At 43.7% G+C, this 25,829-nt stretch overlaps 2 protein-coding genes across 26 annotated transcripts in view; both read left to right on the top strand.

Annotated features, from left to right (window-relative positions):
• The window catches only part of clasp2 (cytoplasmic linker associated protein 2), a 77,835-nt gene extending 75,800 nt beyond the window's left edge, over positions 1–2,035 (top strand). For all 19 annotated transcript variants that reach the window (XM_050033825.1, XM_050033815.1, XM_050033814.1 and 16 more), the window contains one exon: positions 527–2,035. In XM_050033825.1, the coding sequence (XP_049889782.1) occupies positions 527–604 (78 nt within the window). In that variant the 3' untranslated portion in view covers positions 605–2,035. The remainder of the gene's footprint in view (positions 1–526) is intronic.
• A 2,848-nt stretch (positions 2,036–4,883) lies between these two features.
• On the top strand, positions 4,884–24,222 carry ubp1 (upstream binding protein 1). Of its 7 annotated transcripts, none has more exons than XM_050034304.1 (16): positions 4,884–5,178; positions 10,916–11,067; positions 13,542–13,618; positions 13,704–13,809; positions 13,903–14,009; positions 14,148–14,300; positions 14,405–14,515; positions 16,138–16,245; positions 16,549–16,655; positions 16,739–16,835; positions 18,520–18,613; positions 18,701–18,791; positions 18,888–19,006; positions 19,095–19,237; positions 21,670–21,721; positions 21,853–24,222. In XM_050034304.1, exons 1-16 carry the CDS (start codon positions 5,105–5,107, stop codon positions 21,888–21,890), a joined length of 1,629 nt encoding a protein of 542 aa, XP_049890261.1. In that variant the 5' UTR covers positions 4,884–5,104; the 3' UTR covers positions 21,891–24,222. The 7 variants fall into 7 exon arrangements, with proteins under 7 accessions (XP_049890261.1, XP_049890263.1, XP_049890262.1 ...); XM_050034305.1 differs by lacking the exon at positions 4,884–5,178 and adding an exon at positions 6,763–7,680 and having other exon boundaries at positions 16,739–16,793; positions 18,523–18,613; XM_050034301.1 differs by lacking the exon at positions 4,884–5,178 and adding an exon at positions 6,763–7,680 and having other exon boundaries at positions 18,523–18,613.
• The last annotated feature ends 1,607 nt before the right edge of the window (positions 24,223–25,829 follow it).

The raw sequence follows: 25,829 nt of genomic DNA, 5'->3' as shown, positions 1-25,829 counted from the left end.
CTTTATAATGACTGTGATATGAGCTTAAAAGTAAAGGCAGTAAAAATACCCCAAAAACGCCTAGGGTCCATAGGGTTAAAAAGTACCGAAATAAGGTACCGTTTGGTACCGGTACCGAATTCCAGATACCGGTACCGGTACCGTATCGGTTCAATTATGAACGGTACCCAACCCTACCCATTATAGGTTCTCAGGGCATGTCCAACTGGTAGGCGACCCAGGGATACACCCAGAACATGCTGGAGGGATTATGTATCTCATCTGGGCTGGGAATGCCTCAGGATCCACCAGGAGGAGCTGGAAAGTGTTGCTGGGGAGAGGGACGTCTGGAGTATCTTGCACAGCCTGCTCCCCCCGAAAATGGATCATCTTGTGTAAAAATATCGAAAGGATTCTCCACACTTTAAATTATTGCCAAATAAGAATAATAGAAAAGGTTTCACCTCAGTGATACAGCTTGTATGACTTCCTTGCAACCTCTACAGACACACATTTACACATCTACCCTCTGTTTTTCTTTCTGCAGCTGAAGCTGTTGAATCTGTACATCAAGCGTGCCCAGTCTGGCTCCAGCGGCAATGAACCCCCGTCTGAGGGCCTATAGGAGACACAGCGCCCTCCCACAGGGCAACCACAGAACTGCAACTCTGCCCACCAAACATACAACATCAGCTCATGAGCTCACACCCACACAGGCCGAGAACAAAACACACACCCTAACACTCTGTCACAGGAGCAAACTGCTTACATACACACGTACGCTTGCACTCTGGCCAGCAAAGTAACACACACACAGGTACACACAGTCCTCAAACATTTCCTACAAGATGGGAGTTGTGCAGAAGAGAGGAGTGTCGTAGTTCTCCTGACCATCGCTGAGGATCCCCCCTGATCTCAGACTGAACTGAACCCTTAAACACGTACAGATAACACACATCCAGTCACACCCAGGTTTGTCACTAATCAAAGATGAAGATATGAAATCTCCGTCCTCTATCCCGAACACTACAGCATCCCCTCTGAATAACATCTTGATGTCAACAGGAAGTGGTGCGTCTGCATGGTTCTCATTGTTAAGGGGGTAAGGTTCATGGAACAGGGCTGAGACGAACGAATGGTGCCGTCTTGTGTCTTTCTCGAACAGTGAGTAACTGGGGCCAGGTAGACAGGAATGTAAATTTACATTGTGTCATAGTTTGGATTTATTTCACGCAATGAGGTTTTACTGCAGCGGTTTTTAACGTCTCTCTCTCTGTCACACATAAACACTTTCTCTCTGTCAAAAAGGTGCTGATTAGCCTAAAAGGTACGACCGACCAACCGTGCACAGCACTGACACGAGTCACAGCGGATATAGTACATAGGCAGAGTCCAAAGTATAGGAGGTGTTATGTGCTTGGCTATGCATGAGACTAAATTTTAAAAAGAAGTTTGTATCGGAGTCCAGAATATTGTGACTGGGGTTTTAAATTAATGTGAACAATGTCCACCCCTTTCAGAAAAATTCACAGCGTCCTCCATTTCTCCCGGCTCATCTTGGATCAGTCCATTTCTGGGCAACATGGGCAGGAGGATGGTGCGTGCTGCTTACCACATGAAGTATGACAGGACATGGCTTATTATCACATAGTGGATATGTATCTATATATGATATTAAAATGGAATATCCAATAACAGTGTCATTTACGAGAGTTCCCCGGGGGGGGGGGGGTGCGCATGTGTGCCCATCCTTGTTTTTATTTTCTCTCTGTTGCGCTAGCCGTAGTGTCTCTCTCTCTCTCGGTCTCTCTCTCTCACTCTCTCTCTCTCTCTCTTTCTCACACTTATTTTTTCTCTGCTGAGAAATTTGTAGAAATGTATTATTTACAGCTCTGAAAAAAAAAAAAATCGTCATGTCACCCGATTCTCTTCTCTTCATCGTGTCTTTCTTTCCTTCCTCTTCTTGTAACATTCTAGTTTTCACTGTTGTGTTTCCTCCGTGCATTTACAAAGCTGTGCTTACATTATAATAAAGAACTTGTACAGGTCATGATAAGCCCCGCCTCCTTTGGTTTGTGCAGTGGGAATGAGGGAAGGGGTATATTGAAGATCTTTACTGGTTGTAGTATTGCCCAGTATATTCAACACTGAAGATGATCGCGGTCATTTTGGTTGTGAACTGGTTCAGCTGTAAACCAACTCCAGTACGTCTTCTAAAGACCCTCTGTGTCCAGTTGTACCTTCAACCAAGAGATCCTGAGGATTGCAACCAGCTAAAACTCCTCCCATGTGCAAAGCTTGATCTCCAGGTTGTAATTGCTCCAATGTTCGTTGTTAGGAGGTTTTTACTGGAGCCAAATCATCCTCTGAGGTCTCTTCCTCTCTAAAACAAACGTTACAAATGAGTGTTTCTCTGATGCTTTATAACTTGTCTAGCCCAGCACCTGCTAATGTGTGCTCACCTTTATTCTCTGATAAGATCCAGATGTTCACGAGGTTTTTATCTGAAGCCGAATCATCCGCAGAAGTCTCCCCCTCTCTAAAACAAACAGACCAGAGGCCTATACTCTGAAGCCAGTTCAGCATACCCAGGATATCTTCTTGTTATCTGGTTTGACTAACCCTAACATTGGCCGTCTGGATAACCGGCACTACAAAGCTGCGTTCATGGGAAATGGGCGGGGTTGTTAATTACAAATGACATCATCACAACCATGAATGAAGGAGACTGCTTCATATGAAATGAAACAGTACTGGAACTGTCTGCGACTACAAGACAGTAAAATGTCAGTGGCATGGGATGTAGACAATACTCTGAAATCTCATAACAGAAATGTAGAGCTAGTGAAAACGCTATTCAAAGGGTCACTGTCGGCAGAGTTTTAAATTGCATGTAGGTATCGCTAGGTTGTAAGTGACATTAGTATTTTTTGCTATTTAGTTGGATGATGATGAATATCTCACAAAAACATTTTAACGTAACACCAAGTGTTACTGCTGAAGGGTGGAAAAGTAGACTACTTAATGACTGATGAGGTCTATCCAACCCAAATGCTGCTTTTAATTTTCTCAAAAAATATTATCTGTTTTATCCTCGTTCTCATCACACAGGTGTCGCGTGTTATTATGAGCTGCAGTGATGGAATCAGAGTGTAAAATTAGCAACACTGTCACTGCACACTAAAATAAACGTTGAATTAGTTGAAATACAGCCAAAATCATGTTTAGTATGTAAACTATCTCTGTTTTAAAACCTGTGGAAATAGAGCCCTGAAACAATGAAATGACTCCTCTAACAATATATAGGCTCCTCTTTTTTACCTCTGATTGGTCAGAGGTCGCAGTGTTGACAGGCTGTGATCCGATTCTCTGAAGTTAACTTGCTCCGGAGCAGGTTAGCTGTTCAGCATCAGTTGCCATGGTGATTTATCCTGGTAAAAAGAGAAACAGCTTCATAGTACTGAAAACCCAGAGTTAATCCTGACGTTACCACACTAACTCCAAATCCTGCTTAGTAGTACAGGCCTCTGGTGATTTAAACCGGGAAAATCAGTGTTTTTTCCAATGCTGTTCATCGCAGAGGGGTTGCTAACATGAAAACACAAATGACCCAATCAAAGCCAGTGTTTGGTTTGTCCATTTTGGGCCACTGTAGGAACATGGCGATGTCTGTGAACCAGGACCCACTCCCTATGTAGATATAAGCGGCTCATTCTAATTAAACACACTTTAAACACACATTAAACATGGCTTAATAGCCACAATTTCAAACACAAGTACACAAATCAGCTTCACTATAACTGGCAGCATTCACAGACAAACACTTGTCTTTATCTGGACGCATGCTAACGTTATTAGCACCAGCCCATGGCATTTTACATTGTATAAATTAGCCTAGCAACTAGCAGAGATTTCCTCTGCTCATGTGAAGCCAGGATAAATCACACACAAGACTTAAAATGCTATTTTGTGGAGGCTCTATTGTCTTCACAATTTATTGTAATAAAATAAAAATAATAATAAATAAAATAACAAATAAAAATCCTTGAAATGAGACTCTAAATTGTCCCTGTGGTTAAACTACACACAAACTCTTGTCTATAACCAGTGATGGGGGATAACAACTTAACTTTGATTCTTTTTTAATATATTTTTATTGCCTTTCTGAATCATTTGGTCCATAAAGTTTCAGAAATTGGTGTAAAATGCCCAGCCCAATATCTTAAACATATTAAATTTACTATCTCACAAGGCTTAAGTAAAACATCTTCACAGCCTAGAAGGATTAATTTTATGTCCACCAGTTAAATTAGTTTCAGCTCCAGAGCCACTGTCCTGTTTGGTTTATAGCTGTTATGTAATTTACACGGTGGATCAGAGAGCAGTGGAAAGAAACTGTGCACAGCAGTTAATAAAGTGGACTAATTGAGACATGCAGTTTAAAATATAACATTTATGTCTCATGCAACATAGACATTTGAGAAACCGGTGCTGAATTTCATGTATGCATCTGTCCTGTGGGCTGTAAATTTAGGTGCAGCTAAAGAGGATCTCAGATAGAGCAGCAGACTGCAGTCACCTCCTCACTGCCAAGTCTCTGCAGTTAATATGCTGCTGTCTGTCTGTCTGTCTGTCTGTCTGTCTGTCTTCATAAAAGTACAGTTTTAAAACACTTGTACTCGAGTCTTTGCATTTTATGTTGCTTTATACTGTCAGGGTAATATATCAGCTAGTGACTGTACAGATTTAATGTTACATGCAAAACAAACACAGCCTGACTGTTGTGTTGTGACGTCCATGTCTTGCACAGTGTAAGGAGTCAGACAGGGGGACAGTCACAACGTCCTGAGGCGGGTCTTCCCCCCTCGGGCCAAAATAGCGCGTGTACTCTGCTACTCGGAAAAACTTTGCCACCCAGAGACTTGACTGCGCGCCACGTCCAGGGTCCGACCTGTGGATAATTATTGACCAGACACCAAGCCTGCAGCCGACTGGTGCAAACTGTGCTGCGACACTGACCCCAGACAGACATGAGCTGCTGCTGTGTGGACCTGCTCGTGTACCGGGCTGAGCCGTGTTGACTGGCAGTGAGACGGACCGTAGCGACAGCTGTGTGTGGGACACAATGTTGTTCTGGCAGCCTTACACTGAGAACTTCCGAGCCCCTGTACAGAGACACGGCGGCAGCAGCTACACACGGTATGTTTGTTTAATTTAGTTTATGACCCCAGAGATGTCTCAGGTCTCTGTTATATATGTTAATGAGTAACTGTTGGGTTATTGCTTCGTGACACTGGTGGAGCCTTATCACTGTGGGGAGCCTTATCACTGTGGGGAGCCTTATCACTGTGGGGAGGCCTACATGCAGTGGCGCCCCCAAAAAGTGTTTGTTGGGGTGGCCAGATGGGGACACTAAAAATCTTGGGGTGACATCAAAACTAAAAGCCATCTGAATTTTGGGAATTTGCTTGCTATAGAAGGATATAGGATATATATTGTCAATGTGGAGAGGTAAAGTCAGGGCAAAGCAAATATGAGTTTGTCCCACTACATATACACACTATATATATATATATATATATATATGTACATACATATTAATTTATGTGATGTGAGGATTTTCTACCCAAAAGTTCTGTAAGTAAACATAGCAATTCAGTCTGTAGTGTAGTGGTGGGGCTTATGCTAAGGATTGTTCCATTGCGTCATCAGAGCCCTGCCTCAAAATCCTCTACAATTCAGCACTTCATAGTTCCCATAGTCTTTTCAGTGTTTTCAACTGGTGTTTTCTAACATGTATAATGCTGCAGATTTAAATATCAGATTTTACTTTACCCTGACTTTAAGGAAGTCTTATTTTACAGTCAATACTACTAGTTATTTAATGTGCATCGACTAATAAGGTAGCCTACAGGCGGCAGCAACTGAACCCCCCTCAGAACGGAGGGTTGCATGCAACATCCAGTGGTGGAAGAAGTATTTGTCGGGATGTCGCATGCTGTAAAGCCCTCTGAGGCAAACTTTGATTTGTGATATTGGGCTTTATTAATAAAATTGATTGATTGATTTGTGTGTATGATGTATGCAGCTGTGTAAAAATACTTACTGTTACAAGTAAAAGTCCTGCATTCAGAATCATACTTGAGTAAAAGCACAAAAATATTAGCATCAAAAAATATTTAAGGCAACAAAAGTAAAGGTACTTATTATGCAGAATGGCTAATTTTAAGATCATATACATATCTATCATTGATGCATCCATATGTGCATCACTTTAATAGTGCAGCTGTTACAGGTGGTGCTGATTTTAATTACTCAACTCATAATATCACAATTTATTAGTTTATCTATATTTTGTATCAATAATCTACGTTTGCAAAGTGACTTCAGCTTAAAAAATAAAAATAGTGAAATAAAAAGTGCAATATTTGGCTCTTTAATGTGGAGTGGGGAGTAAAAGTAGTAAGTGGCATAAAATAGAAAAGTACCTGGAAATGGAACTGAAGTACAGTACTTGAGTAAATGTACTTAGTTACCTTCCTCCACTGAGTATTCCTCCCCAAGTGTTCATCTGTGTTGACAGTGTAGACTTTAGGTGCATTATACTTTCTGGGAGGCAGAGCACAAGTACAGTTGGACACAATGACGGAAGCTCGGAGGCCTCTGATTGGCTAATCCGCTTGCGCTGGGCACAGAATGCGGCCTGTGATTGGCTGATCGCCGTCCTGGCATCCTTCCTGAGGCTGGCGGTGGCAGCCCTGCAGGCTTCAGAGACCGACGGTCTGTATGCTGAGGGAGCCATGTTGATGCCTGGTTTTGTGTCAACCGCTGCACTTTGGATGGTTAAAGGACTGCGTCTCAAGGACCGGGAAACCTCAGCGGTGATTCCAGCCCCGCGATGAGAAGAGGAGAGCGGGTCGGGACGGTACAGGGAGCGCCAGAGGACAGCTGCTCTTAGGTCTCCGGACATCGCACAGTTGATACGAAGCAAGTGAAGTTGATGCTAGTTAGCCTGATAGCTAGGTAGCAACAGCTGTGCGGACGCTGCGTGGGATGCGGCGTGTGGACTAAAACAGAATCATCGTCTGTGCTTGTGGTATTTTGTTAACACATGCTAACGTTAGCTAGCCTGCTTCAAGACTTGGGATAACAACGGGGCTGCTGGATTCACGCTAGCTTGCTTAAGTAGAGCTAGTGGTAGCTAGCTAGCTAGCTGTTAGCTAACGTTTACATGGTGACAATCAGCTCGCATCTTCAGTCACGACCAACATTTGCTAGCTGAGCGGACCCTAACTTATTGTTACTTTCACACAGTCTGCCAGCTGTGGAGGACCGTGTTGTGTGACAAAACCCCCCCCCCGAAAAACCCTCGAGTGGAGATATGGCGATACATCCAGTCTCTGTGGAAAGCTACCGATTCGCTTGCCCAGCTTGCCAAGGAGCGGCTAACGGGCTAGCAGCATAACTTTCCTCTCACGGTGTCACTCAGAAGCTGCAGAGCCCACTTCCTCGCTAGCCGACCTCTCGTACCTGAAGCAAGCTGGCGGCCCTCCGAGTAGAAGCCGAGGACAAGGAGCTGGGGCCGATGGCCTGGGTGCTGAAGATGGACGACGCCACCATAGAGTCGGGGCTGGTTCACGACTTCGATGCCAGCCTGTCCGGCATCGGGCAGGAGCTGGGGGCTGGAGCCTACAGCATGAGGTTAGAGACGGAGTCAACATGCCACCCCCAGCTTCCTCACACAGATACAGAGATACACTCTGTCTGCAAATGTTAACACTACATCCTCCTATGGCTGTGTGTGTGACTCCCTTTGTGCTGAGTGTGATGGCTTCTCTTTGTTTTGGGATTTGGAGTAGGGCAGTCATTGCAGGGTGCCACGATCAGGGGCAAAGATATGTTTCTCTAAACCCACACAAAAGCAAAGACAGGATACCTGTTACACTGTGAGGGACAAAGACGTTAAATCAGTTCATGCTGTTGCCTGGACCATGCGCCAAAAAGAGAGACCTAAACTTTGTGTACATTTCAAGATAACACAGAGGAAGTCTCCAAGAAAGGCCTTGTTTGGGCCCCTCAAACTTGTTGATTTAACAGAACAGGTCTATGGCTTTGTTTCTAAAGACCAGTATGTGGAAACAAAACGTTGTTCATCATGTAAAAGGTCTGATTTTAGTATATCTTTTAAAAGAGTTAACTGACTTGAAGGTGTAAGTGGTAGAAGCTGCAGCACTTCTTTACTCTTGTGCAGCTTGAGACACACCAAACCATCCTTTTTGGAAATAAAATAAGATATTTTTCATCAGAAATTTCCAGCTACAGTCATAATGTAAGAGACAGTAGGTGTCTCTAACAAGGGATGTTCCTAACAACCAATTTCCCTGACGTTTAAATGTAAGAAAACACCCAGAAAACAGTCCAAATTGAGCACAATTTACTATTTAAGGTCAAACATTGTCCATAAAATATTGCGTATATTTTAAGAGCCATTTGAAATTGTTAATCACATTTTTCAATAACCAAATTGGGTTTCAGACACCTCTAAAAATGTGTGGCACTTTGCAATGTACACAAAAAAAAAGTGCACAATATACTACAAAACATGACAACAATTCACTAGTTAAAAATTAACAAGTAACACTGATTAAAAACAATATTCTTGAGGAAAATAAATCATAAGGAAACATGCCTGATTATTACAACAGCATTTTCATTGGGTAAACACAGCTGCATATGATAGTACTAATCTTAAGTTTAATCAACAAGTAGCTTTGGTGCTGACATTTGATAGACTAGTCGACTCATTACGCTCATCCCTTCTTCTAAGTAATGATCAGAGATTATCAAAGTTTAGTTAGATAGAAGAAGAAAAGCCAACAGCGTTAAAGCTAACAGAATAAGCATCATTGTTAAATAAGGAGACGGAAATATTGTTTTACATTTGAAAAGTTTCCAGATTAATATGTAGAAATGTCTGAAATGAGTAAACAAACCTAACAGTCTGACCAAGCATTCAATCTCAAATCTTGACCCTTTGACACAATAACACAAGTGTTGGTATTGAACGCCTGCTCAGATTCTTGAACAAATCAATCTCACCACAGGGTCCATGATAAAGTTGCTGCTTTAGAGCTTCTGATCCAATCACACCATCTTTTCTCAGCAACACAGTCTGTCCAGTTGAATTTATTCTATTTTTAAAACTTCTCTATACTGAAAAAAATGTTTTGTTGACACTTTTGATGGCACAGGTATTTTATTGGAACAAAATCTAATCTAAAATCTTCACATGATACCCAGCACTAGTTTCCAGACACACACACACACACACACACACACACACACACACACACACACACACACACACACATACAGTCGTCGTCACTATGCCCAAATTGCTGTTAATACACGCAGCCCTCTCATCTTCCATATTTAACATAATTACTTGTCAACGTGTCACCACGTTATTCTAACATTTGTCCCTAAATGTGACATCTTATGACTCAGTCCGCACTACTTGTTGATAATGTGTGTGTGTAGGATAGATATGTTTCCTGTCTCCTTTCTTGAGTTGTTGGAATACGTTGGCGTCAAAGTGGCACTGTTGTAAACCACCTGTTTAATTAGTAACTCTTGGTATGTCTGCACTGAGTTATGTAACATGCTATGGGAGGTGATGACATTTAAGACAAGAATCTCCCAGGACCGGCATGTGTCTTATCAGCTGCCTCCTCGGCCATCTGCTTTTAGTGTGCGTTTATCTGAGTGTGACGTAGCTGTGTGTCAGTTTCTCATGAGTGATGGGTTGCATGTAAGTGAATTAGCAAAAACAGAGTGTGTGTGTGGTGTCAGTGGCTGCAGGAGTAGTGCTATGTATCCGTGGCGTTGGGTTGGGTTGTGGGGCATGTTTGGAGTCAGCAGCTGGTAGGAACAGAATGTCTCAGTGTGTTTCAGTGGAGCCAGCTCCTCGGATTTCAGGAAGCAGATGTAGTTTTCCTGGGCATCAGGGCTCAACGGGGCTGCGGCACCCAGGTTGACTCCGTCTGGGCACCCACTCTGCAAAGAAAACACAGCAGCAAGTGATTCAGAGAGAGAAGTGATTTCAGACTGCAGGCGAAGACGATGTTGTTTTGAAGAAGGTGCTGCAGGACTGTCTTGAAATTGTCAAGGGTTTTTTATTTAAAGTTTGGCTCAGGTTTAGAGTAGCATCATGACTTGCCAAAAAGTTTCTCAGGTAATGAGACGCCATGATCTGCATTTCTTTGCATGGATAGGACTCGTTTTCTGCACAGCCACTGATATCTACGCACACACACACACACACACATACACGCTCCTGTTCACGGTGCACCGGTTGACACTCTTGCAGCATTTGTCAGGGTGAGCTGAGGACGGGTTGGTTGTCTAGAGTGGCTGCCAAGTGTGAGAGATAGTGTGTGTCAGCAGCTCAGGCTATCTCTGGGTGTTTTTGTTCATTTATCCCACCACGGCCTCATGCATACATAATGAGAGAGCCATTTGATCGATGGAGAGTCTTCGTCACTTCTTCTAAAATAAGCCAATCCATTTAATAATTCCACACTATGAGGAGGAAGCATTGTCTTGCCAAGAAGTGGAGCATGCAACAGTTTAAATGGCACAGACCAATTTGACATGTTGTCGGAGATAACGGCAAAGTGGGAAGACTTAAGGAATAAAGGCTGGCTTTGCTTTAAGGGAGGTCATAGTGATTATGCTGCAATCATTATGGTACTGGAAGTTCAATAAAAGCTTTATAATAAATATTAGACAAAAGGCCAAAGATGCACCAATTAAGCCCTTCACAAAAAATTTTTTAAAGCTGCCACAGTGATTCTTTCATGATGCTTTTCTTGCAGGCCTTTTCTGCATCACGTCCATGCTGACTGTCTGTTTGTTATTCTCTCCTCTCTCTCAGCGATGTGCTGGCTCTGCCAATCTTTAAGCAGGAGGACACCAGCCTCCCTCCTGAAAGCGAGACCAAAAATCCCCCATTCCAGTATGTGCTGTGCGCCGCCACCTCGCCTGCTGTCAAGCTGCACGACGAGACGCTCACATACCTAAACCAAGGTGAGACACACAGTGCATGCAGCCAGGAGAAAGTTTTGGTTTTACGTCACCTCGTTTTGTCTTTCAAATATGATAGTGGACTTCATATTTTTCTTCTTGGACAACTAAAAGTGCAGATAATGGTATCTGATGTGGTTTGTGCAAACACAGTCCACTTCTTTGTGCATGATAAGGCCACACACCCATCATTTAACATCAATAAATAATTACCGCATTAATTCATTGCACATTAGTATAATTGCTGTAAAATGAAACCATCGCTGGTGTGAATGGCAGCCTCTTTTGACCTCTACTTAGCACATAGTGTTTCACACCACCAGTATGTCTCTACTACATCACAGCAAGATAGAAGCTGTATTGTTGAGCCCAGGATTTAACAGAATTCATACATAAAAATGGAAATGTGGAATTACACAGAAATGCTAGCACAGCTAAAGTGCAACCTTAGGTCTGTTGTTTGCTGACGCAAAACATTTTCCAAACTGCAGAGTGGGCCGTAAGAAGATGGTCTGGTCATCCATGACATTAGTTCATGATGCACTTAACCGGAAAATATTCTGTTAACATGTTGTGGGCTAAATACACTTTTTGTCATCTTAAGCCCACCATACACTGCAAGGCTATAACAAGACGAAAGTCGGACAGCCTCTCGCATATCAAGACAATGTGAGTTTTTAGTCACACACAACAAGGTTTTGCAAAGACTGGGGATCTTGCAGGGTCACCATATGAAAGACTACCACTAGATTCCCTCAGAGATTATTTCCCATTCTGCTCCTGACAGAAAATATTACGCCAAACTCCATTTTAGGAATATGAACTATTAGTAATTCCTAAGGCTGGGCGGTATATTGATTTATTTATTTTATTTATTTATTTATTTTACAATGTATTGATATATTTTCAAGCAAGATATAGATTTAGACAACACCATTTATATCGATATAGGGTGAAGTTGCGCCACATAACGCATACCAGTGTAATCTCTCCTCTCTCATTCTCTCCGCACAGCTCCGCCCCACTCACTCACTCACAGTTTCTCCATCAATACAGAGCTTCTCCTCTGTTTAATCTGTCTGTTAATTAGTCTACAGTGCGACCCAACCTATGCAAAATCAGTCTGTGAGATGAATGAAGTTACCGCAGCAGCACACGTACACTGTGGGCCTTTTCCTCTGTAACTTTTAGCCATATCCAATCAAGCCATGCTACGCCGATTTGTGTTTTCGTTATCAGTTTAGATGCCCAGTGCAACGCCAAGCTGCACACCTACTACTTCTCCAGAGTGGGTCCAAAAGCCGGGCCGCCCGCACTCAAGCGGGTAGCGGTGGCATCTCGCCAACCGCAGCGAACCCCCGTCCGGCCCGTTTCTCCCCTCAAACAAGCGTGTGTGATTTGAGATTCTCCTCATATCTGTCTGCAGGAGACCAGGGAGAAAGACATTTTTAAACGTCTCTCTGTGTTCAGCTCTCAGTACATCTGTATTTCTTCTAACTGAATCTCTGTGGTTTGCAGATTAGTTTCTCTCCTGCTGCGTCCTGTTTGTACTTTAGATATCTGCTTTATTTTACTGGTTAATGCTTCCTATCGGCCGTATTAGAAGTTTGATGTTGCTGCTCGAAAACTCAACATTTCCTTTTTTTGCTGCTTCACAATAAAAGTTTTTACAAAGCAAAATAATAAGGGACTTTTATTTTTAAGAAATTAAAATATGTTTATCACAGAATAAGCTGAACTTTGTTAGCAGCCTTTCTTCAATTAAGACAAGTGTAATAATGCAGCAGGGGGGAAGAGTGAAATCAGACACAGCCACAGTGAGATGTTGATGAAGAGCTGCAGACAAACAGCTCACTTCCAACAGATAAACTTCTTTTACCTGCCCTGCTGTGGAAAAACACATGCAGCAAAAATAACAGGGGACTTCAGCCGTGGATCAGCGTGCAGCTGAATCAAGATTTTCACTTACAAACAATTGCCATGTGTGACGTTGCTGTCAGCTGCAGCCTGAAGTACTCAGAATAGTGGATGGGATGTGAGATGATTGCTGATGTGTTACTGTGTATCAGTGAGCTCAGAGGGGAGTGTGGTTCTTGCTGCTCGTGTGTTTTACAGTCACCGTCCTATTTTAGATACAGACTGATACTGTCAAGTAGCCACAGCGTTAATCGAGAGCGGTAAACAGACAGTTTCACTGGAACTGCATAGTAGGTTTTCTGGAATTATGGACACCCGACAGCCAATCAGACTTGAGTATTCACCCAGACCACGACAGAAGTTTTTTATAATCATAAGTGATAAAACTTGAAATGGACTTCATTTGAATTACACAACAAATAAAACATTCAGGGAAAGGATAGTGGCACTCACTCCACTGTTTTGTTTTTACCAGCTCTGGTGTTTCGCACCTCTCTCATCATGTTTTTCACTTTCTTTTGATGTTGGGATATCTCTCTCTTTCACTCTCTTGCTCTCAGGCCAGTCTTATGAGGTGCGTATGTTGGATAACAGGAAGCCAGAGGAGTTACCAGAGATCAATAACAAGATGGTGAAGGTGAGAGGATCCTCACAGCCAGAGCAGTTAATGTCTTACATCAAATACAGTTCATACCTAACATTTTGTGTGTTCGTGTGTGTAGAGCACTGTGCGCGTGGTCTTTCACGACCGCCGGCTGCAGTACACAGAGCACCAGCAGCTGGAGGGCTGGAGGTGGAATCGTCCTGGCGACCGTCTCCTTGACATCGGTAATGAAGCCTGCCGAGAAATGTTTACTTAAACCGCCCCATGTGTGCGATTCAGAGTTCAAATATCTGTGCGTGTGTGTTTGTGTGAGACAGATATCCCCATGTCAGTGGGCATTGTGGAGCCGAAGACTCACCCCTCCCAGCTGAACGCTGCAGAGTTCCTGTGGGACATGAACAAAAGAACTTCTGTTTTTGTGCAGGTAACACACACACACACACACACACACACACACACACATCAGCTCTCTTCTGTGCCATCTGTTGGGCGTACCACTGAATTTCCACATCAAACACATACTTTCATCACACTCTGACTCTTGTCTCCCTGCTGTCTGCAGGTGCACTGCATCAGCACAGAGTTCACTCCCAGGAAGCACGGTGGAGAGAAGGGCGTCCCCTTCAGGATCCAGATCGACACGTTCGCCCAGGGAGACAGTGGAGAGTACACAGAGCACCTCCACTCTGCCTCCTGCCAAATCAAAGTCTTTAAGGTACACATTCTCAAGGGGGGGACATTTTTTGTACCACCTCATGCGTCAGCCCTGACAGCAAATTAAATCTGTCTTCCTTTCCCCGGTCTCTGCTTCATGTTTAGCCAAAGGGGGCGGACCGTAAGCAAAAGACAGACAGGGAGAAGATGGAGAAACGAACAGCTCAAGAGAAGGAAAAGTACCAGCCTTCTTATGATACCACTATCCTGTCAGAGGTCAGTATGCAGCCGGTATCAACCATCAGGCCTCACTAATACGTGACCACAAATGAGGCTGAAGTCATAGAGATAAAATGAGCAGAGAACCCTGAACTCTTCGCTGTGGTCGTTTGACCGGTACAAAAGAAAATGATTATTGTTTTCAGTTGTTATGATGACAGCACACGTCAAACAGAGGCACCTATTTTCCTTATTAAACAGTAAAACACAACCTTACACCACTCAAGTTCCTCTCTTTTACCAAACGAAGACTAACGTTAGCTTAACTGCTTTGCTTACGCACTGTAAAACACTTACTTCAAACTCTTTTTAATCGTCTAGTTAGTTAGTACACTGCGCCAACAATCACCAACTCTGCTTTGGTCGAAATGAACCCTTTAATTCACAGAGCTACATGTTAAAACACGCTGATCTGCACGCCGTTTTTTCCCCGTGGTTTCTCTCTCTTGTTCTTCAGAGGCAGCTTCAGTATATTGTATTTCATCGTATATTTGGTCATAACTACAAAACGAAAATTGCAGATTCGAATCATCAGTCGGATACCCCTCAGTTGACTTGAGATTTGTCGAGTTTAGCAGTTTTATCAGTGAGGACTTGTTGGTCGACAGGTTTAGCTACAGAGTGAGCGCTCCTTGCTTTCACACTGCTCTCTGGTACAGCGGCTATGGACTCAGACCCAGGGTGAGTCTGAGTGAGACTTAGCCACATCCTCAAATTGAAAAATCCTCACATTTTTATTGGCATTTTCGCTTATAACTAACACTAACTGATGATTATCCATTATCTCGATTCATGCCAGTTAATTTTCTGCCAACCAAATATTGGATCAGTCCGCTGGGGGAAAAAACACGACCCAACAGCAGGCATTTTAATGCAAGGAGCTACCAAATTCACATGATCCCTTTTTATTCCTTTGCCTTTCTTTTTTTGTTGTTTACTGACTTTGATTTTGTCTTTCCGTCAACATAAGGCTCTTGAATTAAAACGCAGTAATCAATAAACTACCACAGCAATCTGCTGTTGAACTGCACCGCATCAAAATGTGGGGATGACACAATTTGACAAAACAGTCAGAGTGACAGGAGTGATGGATTACCTGTCTCAGGCAGGTTTGAAGTCTCCTCGCGTATATTTTAATTCTGTAGTAACAGGATGTGAAACAAATGGCTGCTTTGAAGACAGTCTGGCATCTGGTATGCTTCGGAAAGTGGTCGACAGCAACGTTAGGATGCACAACAGTGTACTGTGAATGTTTAGCTGAGGTAGGTAGCCGCTTGGATCCTGACGCATCTCGTCTTGTTCAAGTCTAGTTTGTAGAGGACCGCCTAAACGATTGTCTTCATTAGGGATGTGTTTAATGTCATTTATTCAGATTTGAAGTTTCTAATGAGGTTTTGCACAAAGCTGTGAATGTCTGTTGTCAGAGTTTATAACATCATCACCCTAAAACTAAACAAAAAATCCTCGAACAAAATATGAAATTAATATAAAGTGAATCATTGAGCAGTGAGACAACATTTTCTACCCTTGTTAGCCAAACTCAGGCTGCCCTCAGGTTGTTGGTTGTGTTTCTGTGCTGGTTGCTGGCTGGCTAACCTCTGCTGTGTGTCTGTACGTAGACGAGGCTTGAACCCATCATAGAGGATGCGGGTGACCACGAGCTGAAAAAGTCCAGCAAGCGGACACTTCCCGCTGACTGTGGCGACTCCTTGGCCAAGAGAGGCAGTGTAAGCACCCTGCTCCCCTCTCCTCCACTCCTCCTCCCCCTCACTCTGTCCACAGTCTGCTCCCCTGTAGACACCTGGCTGCAGTCTGAGGCTTATAGACCCTCAGCTGCTGAGAAGGAGATGTTTCAGTGCCATGTGTGTGACGTTAGGTGGGCGGAGTCGGTGCAAAGCTAAATTCCCAATCCACCCTTGACTTTCCCTCAACCTTTTTTGTCTTTTCTTTTGGGATATTTGGACTGTGTTAATTAACCCAGTAAGTCTGATAAATGGTGTGTTTATAAATATATTTGTGTCTCTTCTTAGTGCTCCCCGTGGCCAGACAACGCCTACGTTAGCCCCAACCAGGCAGCTACTCCCTCCTTCACCTCCGCCCCGCTGTCCACCTACACAACCTCCTCAGTACCGGACAGGTAAGTGTGTCTGTGTCCTTGTGGCCTTTAACTGAGGTGTTCATTGATCTCACTTCTCCTAATTGTCGTCTCTTGTGTTCCAGTGACTCGTCCTCACCCAATCACCAGGCAGACCCTGGTAGCCATGGAAACTCGGAGGTTAGTCTTCACTCCTCTCACCTGAATGAACTGGTGGAAAACGTAAGCAGTAGAGTTGGTCAGACAAAATAACCAACATTACTTTAGGTGCTCGTAAACTGAAATGGGGATTGGTTCAATGGTGTTCATTATGTCTTCAGTTTCTGATAATGACTTTAGTTGTTCTTTTATCTCAGACATGTGTTAGGATGTTACATACCTTGACATGTTTCGGCAGAAACTTCTGCCTTCCTCAGACGTGTCACTTGATGGTGGTTGTGACACGTCTTGGAGAGGCAGCAGAAGGACAGCAGGTGGCGTGATCGTCCTGTCAAAACTGAAAGGACGGTCACGCCTCCCTAATATCAGCTGATTGACAGATCAGCTTTCGGTCACTACCCAGAACTCATGACCATAGGTGAGGGTTGGGACATAGACAGACCAGTTAATCGAAAGCTTCGCCTTCTGGCTCAGCTCTCTCCTCTCGATGGACTGGCGCAGGGCCCACATCACTGCAGAAGCCACACCAACCTGCCGATCCATCTCACGCTAGGGTTGGGTCGGTTCTCGGTAATACCAATTCGGTTCGGTACTCCATCTTGGACCGGGTTTTTTTTTTTTTATTTATTTATTTATTTATTTTTTTGAGACCGACTGGACCGCATACGTCATTTTACAGCCTGTATTCGGGCGGAACGTATGCGGAGCGGACTCCGCGGAGGTCCGCCCGGACTAAAAGCAGATGTCCGCAAACTCTGTGCACGCAAAGCTCAGATTTTACGACCGCACGGACTCCGCTCCGCGCACCAGTGTCACGCAAAAGACAGCTCGGAATGTATTTTTCACATCGCAGGGATTTTTCACGGACATTTTAGCAAACTACAACACGGAAGTGCGCTCGACTATGGAAGCCCGAATGACTGCGGACATTCCTCGCGGAGTCCGCTCCGCTTATAGTACGCCTGAGTCTGTGAGCACCTGTGTCTGCCTCTTCACCAAGCGCATAGCGAGCAGGAGAGAGAGGGGGGTGGGGGTGCGGCGGGGACTGAGCTAGGGGGTGTGAGTGCGCATGCGCCGAGGCCTCTACTGTAGCCTGGAGTTTGAAACGTGTTACTGTCACTCTGTTGTCCTATGGTCATTTTTTATTTTAAATGAGTCAATTAAAAATCCGGTATTACCGACTTGATGTGGTTTTTCACAAAAACCGGACCGCTTTTTTTTTTTTTTTCTCCCCTCTCATACCAACCCAACCCTATCTCACGTTCCATTCTACCCTCACTCGTGAAGAAGACCCTGAGATACTTGAACTCCCTCACTTGAGGCAGTAACTCTCCCCCTACCTGGAGGGGGAAATCCAGCAGAGAAATGATACCAATGATACAAAACTGAAAACACCAAGATACATAGAATAATAAAAAAATAAAACTTTAGGAGCGCCAGGACAAGTGTTTCAATTAGTTCCACCTTGGCTTTAAATTTTCAAATGCCCCAAACATCTGTCATCCCGATGATCAACACATCTGAGTGATGCCATCAGTGGAACAACACTGACAGATTGTCCTCGTCTAATACACAGCTCTCCTCTAGCTCTTCGAGGGTCTGCTAACTTCACAGTTTCATTTACTCTCACTTCAGTATGACTGACTTGCTTGTTGTGCTAACCTCAGTGTATGTTGTTAATGGCATGTGGCTAAAATTTCCCAGGTGGAACTTACTGTGTGTACGTGTCTCTTGTCCTCCTCTGCAGCAGTTGAGCCCCACTGCCTCCATACAGGATGCACAGAAGTGGCTACTGAAAAATCGCTTCAGCTCCTACACACGGCTCTTCTCTCACTTCTCAGGTACACACACGCTGTCACGTACACTAAAACATGGATGTAATGTTACAGCTGCAGTTTGAGTGACTGGTCCTCTCACTTGTGTCTCAGGTTCTGATTTGTTGAAGCTAACCCGGGACGACCTGGTCCAGATTTGTGGGCCAGCAGATGGGATCAGACTCTTCAATGCACTTAAATCCAGGTGTGTTAAGTGTGTGTCAGTTTTTGTGTACACCTGCATGAGTGTTATGAAGGCGCCAGTATGTTTCACTGCGTAAATTATCATGTTTGTGTGTAGGTCAGTGCGTCCCAGGTTGACAGTGTACGTCTGCCAGGAGTCTCCCCAGGAGAGCCCTCTGTTGGAGAGACACGCCACCAATGAAAATGGAGAACACAGCATTTCCCCTAGTTTACACGGTAAACAAGCTCTGTGTTTGACAGCAGCTGATATCAGAGTAATGCAGTGTGTGAGTGTTAACATCTTCTCTGGTCTGTTTCTGTGCAGTGTATCATGCTCTGTACCTAGAGGAGCTCACTGCTGCCGAACTGATCCGAAAGATGGCATGTGTGTGCAGCCTTCCACTGGGAACGATCAACCAGGTGTACAGACAGGGTCCCACAGGCATACACATCCTGCTCAGTGACCAGGTACCTACACACAAACACAGATGCACACACTGGCTGTTTGCCTTTGTCTTTAATATTTGGAGTGTCACACACTCAGCGGTGGAGGGCTTTTTATTAAGAGGGATGTTATAATTAAAAAGGTAAACTGTGGGGGACACTCAAACCTCTCTGCTGTGAGCAGGATAAACACGTCACCATGGATACAATCAGACTGCAGGCAAAAGTGGCCTTTTTTCTCTTATGTGACTCGGATGTGTTGTGTTTTTTTAAATTATTTTTTTATCATAACAGTCTGAACAGCGCAAATCATATTAAATATCTTTTCCATTCTGATTTGGGCCACTTTCATATGTGGTTCCTACATCAGATACAGATCTGATTTTTGCAGTTGTAACAGTCACATGACTTTTACATCACTCTAGATCGACATTCGTCACAATTCTGTGCTGGCGGGAGTCACTCAGCGAAACAAACACGGGGGAAAGCCAAAATTTAAGCAGGATTTATAGTTGTGCGGCAGAGCCTACGTACATCTCTTACGCAGTTGTGAGCATTTATACTTGTGCGGTGGTTTGTCTGTGTCATTCTGCAGTTACACCTCCAAAACACTAGTTGGCAGCGGTGGTTTCTGTGAAGTGCTGTAAAGTTAAGTTGATTCAAAATACACCCAAAACACACATTAAACATGGCTTAATAGCGACGATTTCAAACACAACTACACAAATCAGCTTCACTATAACTTGCAGCAATCACTTGTCTTTATCTGGACACATTTCCCCTACAAATACAACATGCTAATGTTATTAGCACAAGCCTATGGCATTTTACATTGTATAAATTAGCCTAGCCATATAAAACCAGGGACAACAGCAGCATTTAACAAAGGTAACAGTACATAATTTGGCTCCATTACAGCTCACCGACCAGGTTCACCGACAAAACAAATGTCTTATACTAAACACGTTTTCCAGACAAATATAACATGCTAACATTATTAGCACAAGCCTATGGCATTTTACATTGTATAGATTAGCCTAGCAACAAGCTGAGATTTCCTCTGCTCATATGAAGCCAGGATCAATCCCGAAGTATCAATCCCTGAAGGATAAATCACACACTACAAGATGTCACGTGATGCGTTGGTCGAACCCCAACCCAGGGTCGAAAGGTGCTTACTAGAAGATACCAAATCAAAAGGAGTTTTTGGACCCAACAGCTGTGGGGGCTTCCTGAGAGGAACCTCCTACCTGGTAGCACCCACTTACGTTTGGACCAATCACCATACACTCCTGTAACTTATGGTTCCTCGTGTGCTGAGGACGTAGCTACTATGAAATAGAAGCAAAAAAAGTCCCTCAAAATGGCATATATATAAAACTACGATTGTTCCTAGTTCTTGCAGGGCGGACACAACAACAAGGGGGTATTTCGAACTATGAAAAGGTTCCTCCAGTCTGAAAATGTCCCAAAAGTGACAAAGCGAAATTATTAGGCTAATAACTTTCAGAAACATTTAGTGCAATAGTCCACCTTCCACCATCTCTTCCCCTCTCTCCGTCACTGTCTCTCAGTGCCTCTTTAACACACACATACCTTGGAAAGCTCTGCAGCGCTGCTCGTCTGTGACCTCAACCTGTGTCTTGCGCTCTTATTTGCTGTAACTCGCCAACAAAGTCCCAGACAGGTCCAGATATTTAGCCCGCTAGATATCTGGGGAGTGTTTGCAGTGCATTGGTGAGCCTCTTGGTCTGTGTCTTTGAACAGTTCGAACATAGCGTTGGAGCACCAATTTGCAAGCGACTAGCCAATTCTGATTTGTCTCTGATCTTGGGTTTTATCAGGGAGATCCAAAAACTGTTGGCGAGCAGAAAATCAGGGCTGAAGTCATGTAGTGTGAACTAGGCATTAGCCTTCGAGATGCATTTTGTGCTGAAACTTAAACCAACTGCAAAACAGCTCTGCCAAACATATACTGATGTCGTGTCAAGCATATCTAAGATGATGACTTTAAGACCTTTCCCTCTTTCATTTAAACCTCACTGCACCTCGACATTTCTAAATCCTCCAATCCTACCAAAAGATAAGGTGCTGAAATCCCTTAAAGTAATAAAAAAAAGTAACAAAAATGACTGCCAGTCGATATATTATTACCATAATTTTTCAACCCCTGCCTCAAAAAATCCATACTGGTAAATGGGGCGAGAGTAAAGGGCACGACTGAGACTGGTTCACTCTGTACAGAGGAAGATAGAAGATGTGCGTCACTACTTTGTGTGCTGTCTGATCAGGAACAACAATTTGCATGTGATTTACATCCTGACGCACATACTGTCCTGTATGGCTCCTGCTTTAATGAACCCTCAGTCACAACTAAAGCGCCAAAGAAACACTATGTCTACAAGCTGACATTTGATGAGCAGCCACATCTCACTGTCCTTTTTTGTCTTTTCTAGATGGTTTACAACTTGCCTGACGAGAGCTGTTTTTTGATCAGCACTGTCAAAGGTGAGCTCATAATGCATCAGTAGCCTTCAGTGTCTTGTGTTGTACTTGGCCTCTAATAAGGCTCTACATATCCATTGTTTGACAAGGATTTAATGTACTTCTTTTTTCACCACACTCGTCTTCCTCTCCAGATGAACTGGGCGAAGGACTCCATCTAATCCTGAAGTAGTGAGGAGGACAGATGGTATCACTAATACTCCACCCTCTGTTTTGGAGCAGAAGCCTCCCTCTGTCCCTCTCTGCCTGCCTCGACTCTTTCCTCGTACTTCCTCCCGTTCTCTCCAAGCGATTGCTCGACGGAAAGCAGACAGACTGTGCTAAAGCCATGTAAATGTTAGAATCTGACATGGGTGCGTCCACTGTTTCATATTGAAAACACTATTAACGGAGGAGATTAGTTTAAAGAGGAGAGACTGGGGGGATATGGGGTCAGGGGAAAGATAATGATGTTGTATGTATTTTGATTTTATTATTTTATTTTTTGTCTTTTATATGGTTCCTGTGGGATAAGGGTGGGGGGTTGGGGGGACTCCAGGAGAGAGGGGAGAGTGACGTTCTGGCCGGCAGGAGAAGGAAAGAAAGCAGAGTTTCCTTATTGCTCGTTGCCCTTCTTACACAACGCGCACAACCAGCACTAGGCCAGTATTTGATAACCTGTACTGCTGAACAGCATGCGATCTCAACATACTAACCTGCTTAACGGAGAATCCCAATTTACTCTGCTTGTTTAACACGACGGGGTTGTCTTAATAAACCATTTATTGATCAGCTGAGCTTGGTAACCCCTGAGATATTCAGGCTAAATTTGTGGAAATGCCGTCATTAGTGGATGTTGACACCAACATTCAATTTTTTTTCTTGAACTTTGTCATATGGACTGATTTCATTAACTCTTGTCACATAGAGTCACCCTGTGTGACTTTAGACCTCCAGCCATATCCCTGTTGACATGACGTCACACTCAGCTCAACTCTCTTCATGTACGTCCTGTTCGGCCTGCGCTTTTACTTTTTTAGTTGATGCTTTATTTATGGAGCAACTGTTTCTATTGCTCTCATTGAATTTACTCGTTTCTGGTGCCATACCAGCTTTTTAGCTCAATATTTTACCCACTTTTCACAAACACAGTGCACACGCACCTTGTCTTTGACTCCTCTGCTTTCTGTGCTGAGTTCGAAACACTGGTTTAGAGGAGCGTGGTTTACACCTTCTGGTATTGTGGCCATAAATATGCAGAAAAAGAAAACAAACCTCTGTAGAAGACTGGCATGTGGAGCATTAATGCCTATCCAAAAACCATGTATAAAGTGGACCAAATGGGTGTCAGATTGGTAGGCATTTTTGGGGGAAAAGCCTCATTTTGGCTCTGTGCATCTCGGTCATTGGAAGCATTCATAGAATTGATCCGATGGCGAGTGACACCCTCATCTAGTGGAGTTGCTTGTGCTCTGCATGTACATGTAGTTAACTCTCCATTCCAGGATCTGCTCTGCAAGAAACAACCCATCACACAGCACGCTGGTGGAGATGTATCACAGCGTTAGCCTGGTTTCAACAGTCCTACCCTGTAGACTAGAAAATCATGGCAGCTCCACATCCATCTTCAGAATCTTTTAATGTGTTTAATGTAGCTGAACGCAGTACAGGCCATGTGTTTCGAGCGCCCTTTGAAAAGTGACGGGACATCTCACACAGGTCCTCGGAGTCGCCGCTGGTTTAGTTGACCCCCTTTAATTTTGGTACACGATGTCCGGCAGTGTTGCAGGTGCATACAGTTTGCACGCCTCTAAGTGTCAGAATGTGTGTGTGTGTGTGCATGTGTATCATGTTTTGTTCTTGCAAAAAAAGTATGTCCGTAGTTGTCATAAACTTTTTTCCTGTCAGATAAGTAAAGTTCTATTGAATTGAATTGAATTGAACTGTGTTTAGCTTGCCGCTTAGTAAAGAGCATGTGGAAGATGGGGAAATGGTGGGATTATTTGGTTCTTGTTGAGTGTAACCCTTCCTCCTTTAACCAGATGTTAGAGACCAAGTCTGCACTGAGAAATCACTAAACTCAAGCTCAATGTGTAGTCAGTAGTCCTACAGCTACACCCTTTTCTTACCCGCCTATAAGAAGGAGAACAAAACAACAACAAAAAAAGAATGTGGAGACTAGAGAGCATCTGTGTTTTTGTCTCACCATGCGCCCGAGCCAGGACTGTAGCTCTTGAGGTGTTTACAAGGATATGAGTACCACGGCACAGCAAACTGTGCTCAGTAACAGAGCGGATGTGATACCAAGTCAGGCAAACTCTGGTGAGCAGTTTTAGGACCCTTGAAGGCCTGACCAGTCGTCTGTCTGTCTGTGTGACTGAGTGTGTGTGAGAGAGTGTGAGCAGGAGAGGTGACCACTGTTCATGTACAGCCTAATGTCAATGATGATGCTTCTCATGTGCACAGTATCGTATGCTGGAGATGTACACAACCACGTACTGGGAATAAATGATTTCATAACTTTCCCTGATGTCCTGCTGTGTTATGTTTCCTCACTTTGAATAAGTTGTTTTGACTCAAGATGAGAGAGTGTACTTTCGCAATTAAGTATATGTGTTAACCCTTTTCATTTGGTTAAAGCCATGTCTTTCAAACTGCATATCCCCATTCTGTAAAGTAGGCTATTTGTTATGCCACAGCAGCCGCAGGTTCAATTCCAACCTTCGGCCTTTTACTGCATGTCAACCCCTCTCTTTCTCCCCCTTTCATGATAAAAAATGTCCTATCAAATAAAGGTGTAAGCCCCCCCAAAAAAACTAACAAAAATGGTGGTACTAGAATTTTCAGAATCTGTGGTTTGATGCAGCTTCTGCAGTGATGCAGGCATTGTGCCTGACCGTCTTGGTGAAGAGGGAGCTGAACTGTTAAGGCAAAGGTTTCGATTTACTGGTCCATCTACGTCCCAACCCTCACCTGTGGTTATCAGCTCTGGGTAGTGACCGAAAGAATGAGATTGTGGATACGAGCGGTCGAAATGAGTTTCCTCTGTGCAGTGGCTGGGCTCAGGATGCCTCCTGGGCGCCTCCTGTTAGAGGTGTTCCAGGCATGTTCCACTGGTAGGAGGCGCCGGGGTAGACCCAGAACACGCTGGAGGGATTACATATCTCATCTGATCTGGGAACACCTTGGGGTCCCCCAGGAGGAAAATGAAAATGAATGGATGGATGGGTCAGAGGTCTAAAGGGTCATTAAAGGTGTAAGACACATGACCGTGAGGTGAGAGGACTTATTGTTTTTCACATCAAAATGTAAAAATCCAGCTCTTCTGTGTTTCTCTTTTAGGCTTTTACACATTGATTTTAAAATAAAACCATTATTAGCACCAAAACTACAAAGGGACAGGTACAGTTTCCCTTTGATTTTAAAATAACACAAGGACAACCAACCCCATCGTCACAAGCGCAAGATGTATCTGGCAGTCCATATCTTGTGAACACAAACAGCTTAAGGACAGTTACCCGACATGTTAGGCGTTCATTACACATTGAAATTAAATTTATTAAGAATACCGTTTTTGAGGGAATAAGAAGTAAAATGCCCCTTTAATGATCACGTTTTTATTTAAAAGAGTAGCCAGATGTTCATACACCCTTTTGGGCGGTCATGAACCTAAGAAAAAAAACACAAAGCATTCATTGATTATGCAGGAAAATCATATTTTGGCTTGCTGAAGGCACAATGACCAGTTGTGTCTTGTGAACTGTATGATATCAAAGGTGACTGTGCAATGCTGGCCTTTTGTTGCAGGACAATTACATGACAGCACAGTGACTCTCAGTGTGTGGAGCAGATTGAGAAAGCAAAACACCTGCCAAAGGCCTCTCCCAAAGCAGATGTTTACCAGAATCATGCTAATTTTCACTCCAGCAATTGTGTCAGAGGCTTCGTCACATCTGGGATGAAGAGTAGAAACAGCTGTTGCAATCAATTATCAGACAGGACAGAAAACCAGCAATTTATCTGCATCCTGACAACAGCTGGTGGCTCACACCTGAATGTCTCCAAGGGCGTGTCATTGAGTGTTTGTGCTGTTTTACAGGTCACACAGTTGTTTTGCATTATAGCCTTTTTA

The sequence above is a fragment of the Epinephelus moara genome, chromosome 22 (genome assembly GCF_006386435.1).
Source record: "Epinephelus moara isolate mb chromosome 22, YSFRI_EMoa_1.0, whole genome shotgun sequence".
Lineage (NCBI taxonomy): Eukaryota > Metazoa > Chordata > Actinopteri > Perciformes > Serranidae > Epinephelus > Epinephelus moara.
The sequence above is the reverse complement of the archived record's forward strand: the minus strand, read 5'-3'. Positions and strand labels throughout refer to the sequence as shown.